This window comes from Sminthopsis crassicaudata, chromosome 4, assembly GCF_048593235.1.
Source record: "Sminthopsis crassicaudata isolate SCR6 chromosome 4, ASM4859323v1, whole genome shotgun sequence".
Classification (NCBI taxonomy): domain Eukaryota; kingdom Metazoa; phylum Chordata; class Mammalia; order Dasyuromorphia; family Dasyuridae; genus Sminthopsis; species Sminthopsis crassicaudata.
The window spans coordinates 132,974,116-132,986,110 of record NC_133620.1 but is presented as its reverse complement, the minus strand read 5'-3'; the positions used below and the strand labels follow the sequence as shown (position 1 = coordinate 132,986,110).

Genomic DNA, 11,995 nt, shown 5'->3' with positions numbered 1-11,995 from the left:
TTAGAATAAAAGCTGATAGCATGATATAAAAGCTGATAGCATGATAAATGTGAAAATATGTTTAGAAGAATTACACATATTCTATATTGGATAACATGCTATCTAGAAGAGGGGAGAGATAAGGAGAAAAATTTGGAATATAAGGTTTTGCAAGAGTGAATGTTTAAAACTATCTTTGCATGTATTTTGAAAAATAATTGTAATATAAGATGAATAAAAGCGGATAGAAAAAAATCTTTGCATTTTTCTGAGGTCTGAGATCTGACATCCATTCAAATCACTAACAAATCAAAACAAATCTTGAGGTTTCACCTTACATCTAACAAATTTGCAAAGATGACAAAAATGAAAATAGACAATGTTGGAGGGCTTATGGAATTTTCAACCATTTTGGAATAAACTTTTAAAAAAATGGTGACCAAAATGTTCATACCTTTCAGTCTAGAGAGTCTACTACTAGACATGATCCAAGGTAGTCAATCATGTAGTCAGTAACATAAAGATAAGTCCCATATATACCAAAAAAATTCTTAGCAACACTTTTTGTGGTAGCAAAGACCTGGAAGCAAAGTGGGTATCTTTTTTTTGGGTCCTAGTTAAAATAACTGTGAAACTCAGATGTAAAAATACCAACATGAAGAATTCAGAGAAGTATAGGAAGTCTGATATAAAGTGTGAGATACAGTGAAGTAAGCAGAATCAAGAAAATATATACATAATGGCTATAAACAATGTAAATAAATGAAAAAAAAAAAGAAATAGAATGTATAATTTATAATGACAAAATCTGGCCTTCAAGGAAATTTGAAACAATGCACTGAAAAGGAGGATTAAAGGTGGGGAAAACTGATATTTTCAGATATCATGGATATATTGCTTAATTTTGCTAAATGGCATTTCTCCCCCTCCCCTCTTTTATAATCTTTGCTTCAAAGGATGGTTCCCTGGGAGAAGGGGATGGGGAAAGGGATATATTTGGAAATAGATGCGATGTAAAAAACAAAAACCATCAATAAAAATAAAATAAAAGATCTAGGCTATTTAAATACTTAAAATGTTTTTTAGAAACATCCTGTTTATAGGCTTTTAAATAAGGTGTGATTTTTTACTTACATAATAAACTGAAGACTGTCAACATTTGGACCATCTTAATAGTTTACATAAAAATTGTTCATGGAACTTGATTAGATGATAAACCACAGGAATTAACTGTGAAGATGATACTAGGCAACGGAATGCAGGTGAAAATTGTTGGCCTAGAAGTTGGAGGACTTGAGTCTGAATCCTGGCACAGCCACTTACTGCTTAGGTGGCCTTGTTCAAGTCATTTCACCTCCCTGGGTCTCAAGTTTCTTCAGATGCATATAATATTCTATCACAAGTAGTCTCCTGCCTCTTTGTTCTCGTTATTTTCTTGGGTAAGACCGTCAGAGTTTTTCAGTTAGAGTAGAGTTTCTTTTTAGAGATCCTTTAATTTAGAAAGTTTTAATGACTGTCCTATAGACAGTACTTTTGTTTCTGCTTATTCACTCTGAATCTTATGACTAACATCATATAATTATTATTAATTATATGCTACATATATATGCATATATATATATATATATATATATATATATATATAAAATAATAAGTTCTAACACAAATATTTCTCCCATGCTTCTTTACATGCCCCTGATAATTTCTAGCCAAAATATTCCAGTACTATGGTTTTGGCACTTATAATGATTTTGTTTAACTTTTCAGGAATCTGAACATTATATTTCTTTAAATACTATATGTAGCTATAGAGCAAACTTTGTTTTTTATTCTTTTTTATTTCCTAAAGGTCTTACTATACTTCTACATACACGGTATATATACCATGTTACGTGTCTACATACATACATACATACACACACATTGTAAACTCTTAATTAGTGAAGAAATCAACTCTGGATAGAAGAGAAAAAATGCAAACTCTGGTCTATTTTGCTTTTATTTAACACATATTCTAAAAATCTGATATTTAAACTGCATTTACATAATTAATTTAGATTTTTAAATTATGCTTTATTTATTCCCTAATTTAACTAGAAAATCAAGAGTTTGCAGCTATCTTTTTTCTTTTGTTTTGTAGCTTATATAAGGAACTTTTAACTTGGCATCAGTGAATTTAAAAAAGACATTTTCATAACTATTTCAGTACAATTTTTCAACTGTATTTCCACTGATTTCCTTTGTAATTTTATGTATTTTGAATCAATGAGTTATTTTGAAAAGAGATCATAGGCTTCATCAGATAACAAAAGAACTTAACAAAAGTTAAGAACCTCACATGTTGTATACAACATTTTTTCAAAATGTCCTGCCTCTTAGTCATATTGTAGCAAAAAAAGAAATAAAAGAATTGCATTTTAAGAGTGATGCATAGTAGAATATAATGACAGTATATGATCAGAAAAGGAGCTGAATTGGTTGGTGTTGAGAGCAAGGGTAACAGATGAACAGCCAGAATCTATTACTAGTATCTACAAAATGTAGCAACCTAAAGAAAGGCCTCTAGCACGTTTGGGTGAATCTGGCAGGCTATATGGATGACTGCAGATAAGCGCTACACAAGATAAGGAAGATATAGATGACCTGTGACTTATACCAATATATGAATAAAATCAATAGAATCAACAAAGAAGGAAAGAATACTGCATTATGATTTGGAAGGTAGTTATATTCCCAGTCCTTATGAGTCTTTAATCAAAATAACAGTATCTTAACTATTTTATGCCTTAGTTTCCTTATCTGCCACATGAGTTTTACACATGCATACACACACATATACACACATGGTGATACAGTTTATACATCAGGTATTGTACATATATGGTACATATATGATCAATTTGTCAGGATCTAATGAAATAAGGTAATGTAAGCATTTCAAAAAGTATTAAGAAAAAAAGTAATACAGATACAAAAGACTATGATTGTTAGAAGGTAATACTTATTAGAAGTTCAAGAAGCTTTAAATAAGGTTAAAAGGAAGAAAACAGATGTTTAACCTTAATTCCCAACACAATCCTATAATCATGCCTTACATTCTAATCTATTGGAGATGATTAAGACATGGTTTTACCTGAAATATAGGTTTCTTTCAATCCTATCTATAATCTAAGAGTCCTTTGTGAGATTTCATCCAATTTAATCACTAGAAACAGGACATGATCAGTACCCTAGAAAACCATCATTTACTTTACTTTTTGATCAGATAGGCCTCAAAATTATTGTAACTGGAATGTGGGAATTTTGCCAGTGTACCTTCAGTGAACTCACTAGAGGAGAATACCATATGGTTCATCTATTGTTTGAAAAGAAATGATCAATTCTACTTTGTCATGTATACTAGTTAAAATTTGAATTTATTTTTATTCTTTGAGAATTTTTGCTAATGATCAATTCTACTTTGTCATGTATACTAGTTAAAATTTGAATTTATTTTTATTCTTTGAGAATTTTTGCTATAATATCTTTGTATATGACATTTTCTAACAGAATAAAAAAATTGCTGAATGCCCACAATAAGCCTACATGTATGGCAAAAGGAAATGTGTACATTTAACAATATTAAAAAAAAACTCTTAAAATGCATAGACAAGAGAAGGAAATGTAGAGAAATAGGCAGAATACTATTCTAATTTAAAAAATATTTTTCTTTCATAATTTTAAGGGGAATAGATGGTTCATTGTGAGTTAAATGTTAAACATCAGGACCACTGTAGTCACTAGACAATCTTGCTTCCCAGGCACAAGGAAAGATACTAAGGCACAGAGCAAATACCTGATTGGCTTTACTCACAAAACCAATCACAACTATACAAGTATAATTAGACTTAATTGAATTCTTGTTCTCCAGGAGCTTCTCCTCCTCACAGACCTTTAGGTATTTGTGATACCTTTGGGTCCTTTCCCCTCTTCCTTTGATCCTTTTGTGGTACAGGTCAACATTCCTAGTTGAGTATCTTTGCGGTTACAGTTTCACCTCACTTTGTGGAACAGCTAGATCAATTCATGGATCCACAATGGTGTATCAGTGTGCCTGACTTCTCACAGCCGCTCCAATAACTCATCGTTTTTCCTTCTTATCATCCTTGTCAAACTGCTTCTGTGGTGAGGAGAAAGGGTGCCATGTAGTAACACCATGCTTCTAGGAAGTTGATTGGTCTTCAGCTCCTGAGGAAAAAAGAGAGGTACCCTTCCATTGCATGAGGGTCCTACTGTTGTGGTAAGAAAAGAGTATCATTCCATGAGGCTGCATTTCTTGCTTGTTCTCCAGTCTTCTGATGGAAAAGGAGAAACAGCATTCTATTGAGTACTCTTACCTCCAATGGAAAAGAAGAAAAATAACTGCCTTCCGCCTGGTGTCCTCCTTTGGGTTAACACCACTCTTTTAGTCCCTCACTTGAATTGTGTAGGACCCAGGAAAAAACTCCACCCCAAGGCCAAAGTTGTACAGATACTGAAAATCTATCCAAAATCTTCATGAACAAGTTCTTCCCTGGTTATCTTTTTCAGTCTCAGTGATTGTGAAACAGCATCAGTCATCTCTCAAACACCATTTCCCATCCTCCACTACCAGGATCATCCCTTCTTCTTTCTCACCACATCCCAAAGCAAATCTCCCCATGAATTCTTCTATGTTCACTGGAGTGCCTGCTCCTTAAGCCAAAACAGTCAAACAAAGGCGGGGGGAATCCTATGCTTTAATTTGGGATCTTTTTCTTTTCAACATTTTCCAACTCTGACTCTTGCTGAGACTTGGATTTTCTTTCATGAAAAGTCTCCTTGTCTTCTCTTTTCGGCACTGGCTCCACTTCACTTATTTCCTTCTAACTCAATGGTCCAAAAGAGGGGAGCTAGAATATTCCTTGAGCTATACAGATCCTTCTACTCTCCCTCTCCCACCATTACTCAGAAACCTTTTTGCCTCTTTGAGTTTTACTGGTCTCCAAGATTTTTCTTCTATCCTCAATGAGCTCAGTGCCTGCTTTCCCAATACCTACCTTCATACTAAGGTATTTCAGCATACAGACTAATATTCCTTCATACCTTACCTTCCTCAACTTATTCATTTCACATTGCCTACTTCTCTACTCTATCTTATCCACATACACATAGATGACAAATTCACAGATCAACATATGTAGATTAATTCTTTTATGGAGGCAGCCAGGTAGCTCAGTGGATAAGAGTTGGGCCTGTGGGCAGAAGATCAGAGTTCAAACCTAGTTGCAGACACTTACCAGCTGTATTGATGCTGGACAAGTTGCTTTACCTCTATTTGCCTTATTGCACTGCAGAAGGAAATGGCAAACCATGTCAGAATATAACTTCTTTTTCTTAGCAGTGCATGGCACCTACACAAAAACTGACCATGCAAACTGCATAAAAACCTCAAAAACCTCAAAATATAGAAAGACAAGTAAAACTTACATTCAACAAAAGATGCTAGAAAAATAGTTTAAAAATCAATTGGAAACTAAATAATCTAATCGTAAAGAATAAGTGAGTCAAAGAACAAATTAGAGAAACAATAATTTCATTAAGGAGAATGACAACAATGAGACAATATACCAAAATTTATGGAATGCAACTGAAGCATAACTGAAGGGAAAATATATTTTCCAAAATTATTATATTAGCAAATAGGAATATAAAAAAAAAACCTAGAAAAATCCCCAATTGAACAGTAAATTGGAAGTTCTGAAAATCAAAGGTGAGATTAGTAAGACTGAAAATAAAAACCTCTAATCCAAGAATAAAACCTTGATTCAATTTTAACTTTTAGCCCAGAGTGCAAACCTGCAGTGGAATAACCAAGTCAGAACTCTAGACCAAATGAGAGTCTAGGACAATGCAGGACCTCTCTCAATGGGTTAACAATGACTTGAGTTCTGCAAGAGTCTACTGGAAATTCCAACCAAGAATAAACCAACAGATTCAAACCTGGATTAAGAACTTGCAGAGTTCATATTAGGAGGCCAATGAACAGAACTTTCTCCAGACACATCACTTTGGAGACACTGAAGGCTTGAAAGCCCAAATGAATTAGAAAGCATCAGGACAGAAGCATAGGTCAAATTTTTTTCCAACAGACATGTGTGAAGTACTAACATAAAAGTCAAGAACAAAAGAAGGGGAAAGGGAGAGAAAGAATGGGGAAAACAAGGCGAAGGGAGTGGGGAAATGGGCAATACTTGCCTTTTATTCTTATATGACGTCAAAGAAGAAAGATCAAAAGAAAGAATAATACATACAGAATTGGGTACAAAAATACATTTTACCTAACAGAGAAACATGTGGGAAAGGGATTAAGGGAGAAAAAAACTGGTATAAGGAGGATAGATTAAAGGAGGGATTAGTCAGAAATAAAACAATTTCTTAAAGAGAAGGTAGGAAAAAAAAAAGAGAGAAATAAAAGTATAAGAGAAGAAGGTAGTCATAACAGTAAATGTAAATGGGATGAACTTATCCATAAAAGGGAAGAGGACAGAATGAATTAGAAACCAGAAGAAACACACTTATAAAGATAACATAGAGATAAAATAAAAGGCTAGAACACAATTAATAAAAAATATGAGAATAAGGGGGTCTATCTAATCCCAAAATCATACTATAAAATTGGAATTGTTAAAATAATTTGGTACTAGTTAAAAAAGAGATTGATCAGTAGAACAAATTAGGTGTGTATTTTTTTTGTAGGCAATTGATATTAAATGACTTGATCTAGGTCAAATATTCAATAAGTGTCTGAGATTGGATTTGAACTCTGGTCCTCCTGACTCTAGGGCTGGTACTCTATCTGCTACACCATCTACATTATTCGTATTATTCATTATTCCCAAAAATGATTGGAAAACCTGGAAAGTAGTATGGTAAGACTTTGAATATGCCAACATCTCATACTATTTACCAAAAAAAAAATTCCAAATGGATACATAATTTATTACAAATGGGTACATAATTATATAAAGGATGACATAAATTAGAAGAATATGGAAGAATTTATCAAATTTACCTGTTACCTGTCAAGGTAAGAGTTCTTCATGACTAAGAGTATGATTCTACTTAGTAGTTTAGGTCAGGGTCCTATTGTTTGGTATTGCTCAGTGACAAACTGAAGCTGGCAAATAACTCTGTGGAAAAATACAAACTTTAATGGAGTTTGGATCCCTTGGGAAATGAATTTTGAAAACTTCCTTCTCTCAATGTCTCTTTTTTTAAAACTATATTATGAATTCTATGACAGGGTAGTTTATTTTAATTTTCTGAGTTTTACTGACATCTAGTGGTAACTATTGATAAAACTTCATTCGTCTTCTATGACAAGGCCAATGCTGATGGTCCATTGAAGTTGACTTTTAATTAACTTTGTTAAAGTATATTAAAGTAGTTTAAATTAAAGTTAATTCAATGTTTATCGTAAATGAATAAGAAAATTTATCGTAAATGAATAAGAAAATAGGTAAGATAATTTTAATAAGCAAAATGTATAAAGGAAGAAAATAATAGGAGGATCATCAGTTATGAAGACAACAATGAGAAACATCGATTTTGGGCTGTAGGTGGCAAAAAAGATTGTTTATGATGTTCCTTATGTTTTAGTCATAATTTTCACTAGAATGAAATAAATATTTCACTCTGCTTCAACCTGGCATGACATTTTATTTGGAAATAAATTCAAATGAAACTAATGAATCTTGTAGGATTAAAAAAATCTGACCTATCTGGTTTAAACAAGGGTAGCTGTCAGATGTATAAATAGGGGATTCAATTCATTTCAGCAAATAATGCCTATTATGTATCTATACTATGTCAAGCATGGGGATCACGAAGACAAACAATGAACAGTTTTTGCCCTAAAGTAGCTTCTATTTGGGTGGAGAGATACTACAGTGAACATAAGTGAACAGAAGACAGCATGAGCAGGTAAAGAAATCAGAAGAGATACCTAAATAAAACTTGAAAGAAGTCAAAAGACTCTGAGAGGCAAAGGACTGAGTCTTTCTAAGAATGGAAAATTATTAGTGAGCATATGAAAAGATGAGAGATGCTATCTTGAGTTTAGAGAATAAACTAATACTCTGATTTGGCTGTGAGTTTACAAAAGAGAAGGAAAGGATATGGAATAAAGTTATAAAGAAGGTGAAAACCAAATTTTGGAGAGCCAAAAAATGAATCTATGGAATTTGTGTCTTATCTGATAAGCAAAGAGGAAAAGTCACTGATTAGGTTAGGGTGAAGGAAGACTAAAATTATTGAGAAATGTTAGTCTGTATTTCTTCCATGTGTGCCTGAACTTACTTGTAGATACAATAGAAGTGATTATAATTACAAATTTTTCTGATTCTCATCTAAATGAACCATATGGACATACCTATTATTTTGGAATAAACTAAGAGTTTAAGTGATGAGAACTATTCCAGTAATGGTTATTGGGTTTTGAGTCTCAGTTCTGTTTTAAATTCTTTAATAACTTTATTTCAACTTCCAGTAAAAAAAAATAATAAGGGAATGGGTAGTAATTTATTTAGTACCTAATTCCAGTTTCAATGTCATCAACTACCGTAGCTATTTCAAATGCAACATGTCTAATATAACTCATACACACACACACACACACACACACACACACAACTTCCCTATTATTGTCAAAGGTATTGCCATTCTTCTAGTTATTCAGATTAAAAAACTTGATTTTACCTTTGGATCCTTTCCCTCATTCCCTCACAGATTTAATCAGCTGCCATATTACAATTTCTTTCTCTACAACATTATACATCTTTTTCATTGTACTCATACTGCCAGTCCCCTAGTTATAGCCTTCATTATCTCTTACCTAAACTATTAAAATAGCCTCCTTTATTGGTCTTTCTTCCCAGTCCAATTCATCTTCCATTCAAAATGCCAAACTGATTTTTTCTAAAGCACAGGTCTAATCATGTCATACCCTATTGCATAAACTCCAGTGGCTCCTTGTTGCCTTTTTTACTTATGCCTTTTGTCTGGCGTTTAAATCTCTTAATAAATTGGCCCCTTCCCACCTTTTTGAACTTCTTACATTCTACAGCCTCTTCATGCATGCTTACAGTCTATACCATGCTACTCACTCGTTCCTTGCCATTCCATCTTCTGTCTCCGTGGTTTTGCTTTGTTTGAGCCCCATGCTGAAATGCTCACTGTCCCAAACTTTTATATTCTCTTATCTCCTTTATGTACCACTTCATCCAGGAAACCTTTCCAGGCCCCTCCAGCTTCTAAAGTGTCACCTTTCATTTACTTCATATTTATCTTGTATATTTACATGTTATTTTCCTCATTACAACATAAGCTCCTTGAAGACAAAGGCTTTTTTTAAGTCCTTTTTACAGTGCCTAACAACACATAATAAGTGCTTAATAAATGCTTGTTGATTAATCAGTTAAAAAGGAATTGGAAAGATAAATTGGTTGTATACTACTTTGAAATCAGCAGATAAGGTTAAAGAAACTCTCTATGAATATATATAAAGCAAATTAGTGTTTCCAGGAAAAGATCATTCAAGCACATTCATAGGTCACTACCACATTATAGCAATTTTCTTTGGGAAATATGTAAGTTATCAGAACATTTCAGCTATCTCTCAAAATTAACTTGGTTCTAAAGATGAATTTTTCTAAGACTTTTAATAGGAGGTAGTTTCTAAAGGCAGTTTCTAGAGAAATTAAGGCCAGAGAAGAAAAGTCAAAAGTGAATTTTCTGAACCCACATGTTATTGCTTCCCTTAAACCTCATAAATGTCATGTCTAATAGCTCTCAGGATCCCTATATGACTCTTACATCACATGCATGCATTCTCATGTAGAAGTAAACTATACTACATAGCAAAAAAACTATACTACATAACTGGAAAGTTAAATTTCTCTCACTGAATTTCCATGCCTTAATCCACAGGATGGGTAATATTGAAATATTTGGTTGTACACCATGTATCAATGTCAATATAATCAAGTATCTACTAAATGTCCCACAGAAAACATTTGTAATAATTTTTTTGCATTTATCAGTTAAAAGGACCTATTTTGAGAAAAAAAATTATAGTTATTCTGTATCTGAAACATTTAATTTATAAAAGAGATTGCTTAAAAATATGGTGCAGTAGATAGGGCCCTTGGGACCCTTCCAAATTATATTTGCATCCTGAAAATGAGACAGTCTGCTCAATTTTAAGGTAAGAAAACACTAACCTAATGGAAGATAACTTCTATTAATTTAGGGGAAGAGAAACACTAGATTACCATACCTGATTATTTGATGGTTTGGCTGTCATTTGGTTTCATGGATCAAAAGATGCGAAGGATTCCCTTTTATCATCAAATGATGAATCCAAAGAATCATATCTTGATTGTGAATCCCGTTGTGAATCCCATTGTGAACTCCTTTGTGACTCAGTGATTTGTTCAGCTCCTGTTATCAATGATTCTTCCCTTTCTTTGTTATTCTCATGAGGTAAAACCTCTGACTGTTTAGCTCCAAGCTGTTCAAACATATTCAACCTAGTTTCAACCACTTCACGAATCAACACTACCAAAAAAAAAAATAATAAAGAAAGATGAAAAATACTATAAGTAGACACAACTGTGATTTTGCATTTTCAATATTAATAAACAAAAAGTTTACCAGTATCTCTTCTCCTCCAATTTCAATGTACTTTACTTTCTTATTAAAAAAAGTATATCATAAGAATATTAAATAAAAACAGCATTTCTTACCATAGGCCCTAACTAATCTAAATCATAATTGTGGGGTGAATAAGACCCCAGGCTTAAAAGGCCATGTACCTGCTAGCAACCCAGTGTCTATATGGGCCAAAGGAAGGGTCATTATTTCTTGCTCTTAACTAGGCCTTTTCTTTTCTTACTGTAAAAAAAAAAACCCAGGAGGCCAAACTACTCTCTTCTGTAGCAATCAGGGAAGGGCATTGACAGGATTATCTTCTCCTTAAGAGCGCCTTGATTGCAGTAGGCATTGATTGAATTTCTTGTCAAATTTCTTGTACTGACAAAATCATCATGACCCCGCAGTTACTGTATCCAATCAGAGGGCCAAGCTATAAGATGTCAACCCCCAAGATTATTATTTTCTCCTATAAAAGAACCTATTTGTACCCTATTTTTTCTGCTAACTCCTTTGTGAGAAATTAGTTTGCCATTGGCATAAATTACCCATTAACTCATTTTTAGAAATTTAGCCTGCTTACTAAGCATCACAATGGTGAGTTCTTTAGAAACTTTACAGTCATAGTATCTAGTTCTTCAGGAATTCTGCCTGCCTCATAGTGTCTTCCCTTTGTTATGGTGTCTCTTTCCTTGTTAACTGCTAAACTCTTTTTTGAATCTTAGCTTCTGACAACAATGTAATAAAATCTTTTACTCTTGATCTGAAATGGTCTAAACCTATAAATTCTTTTGAGGTACCTTACGACACCGGTCCCAAGCCAAAATATACTTCTGAGGGATTCAGGCTTCTGTTCCCCTATACCTCATCAATAAGATCATAGAATTTTACCTAGAAGGGACCTCAGAGACCACAAGCAATTATATATAAAGGTGTGTGGACCTAAATATAATATTGAATTTTAATAAGATGAATCTAAAATATTTTTTCTAGAGGAAATTATGAATTTATTTTACTCAGGACTACTCTCTCCCTCTATCCTTCCCTTTCTTTGTGGAGAGGAATGTGTGAGTGTGTATGTATGAGAGAGAGAGACAGACAGAGAGAGAGTGTGTGTGTGTGTGTGTGTGTGTATGTATGTGAATGTGTGTGTGTGTGTGTGTGTGTGTCCTTCCCTTCTTTGGCCAGTTCAAATGAGATTTAGGATTGTATCTGCTGCTCCCCTTTTTTCCTTGTCACTTCTTGTATTTTATGATAGTCCTTTTCTGGATTTCCAGTTATATTTAGTAAACTCTTCCCCCCTTGT

The 11,995-nt window shown here is 33.4% G+C and overlaps 1 protein-coding gene across 8 annotated transcripts in view; it reads right to left on the bottom strand.

Annotated features, from left to right (window-relative positions):
- Positions 1-11,995, bottom strand: part of RSPH3 (radial spoke head 3) — a 113,331-nt gene that overhangs the window by 40,880 nt on the left and 60,456 nt on the right. For 7 of the 8 annotated variants that reach the window (XR_012489143.1, XR_012489145.1, XM_074309409.1 and 4 more), the window contains one exon: positions 10,316-10,596. Coding sequence is in view for 6 of the 8 variants with exons in the window: in XM_074309409.1 (XP_074165510.1) it covers positions 10,349-10,596 (248 nt within the window). In the remaining 2 variants the exon portion in view is untranslated. Of the gene's footprint in view, positions 1-4,074; positions 4,207-10,315; positions 10,597-11,995 lie in introns of those variants that run through there. The other variant, XM_074309407.1, reaches the window with a different exon arrangement.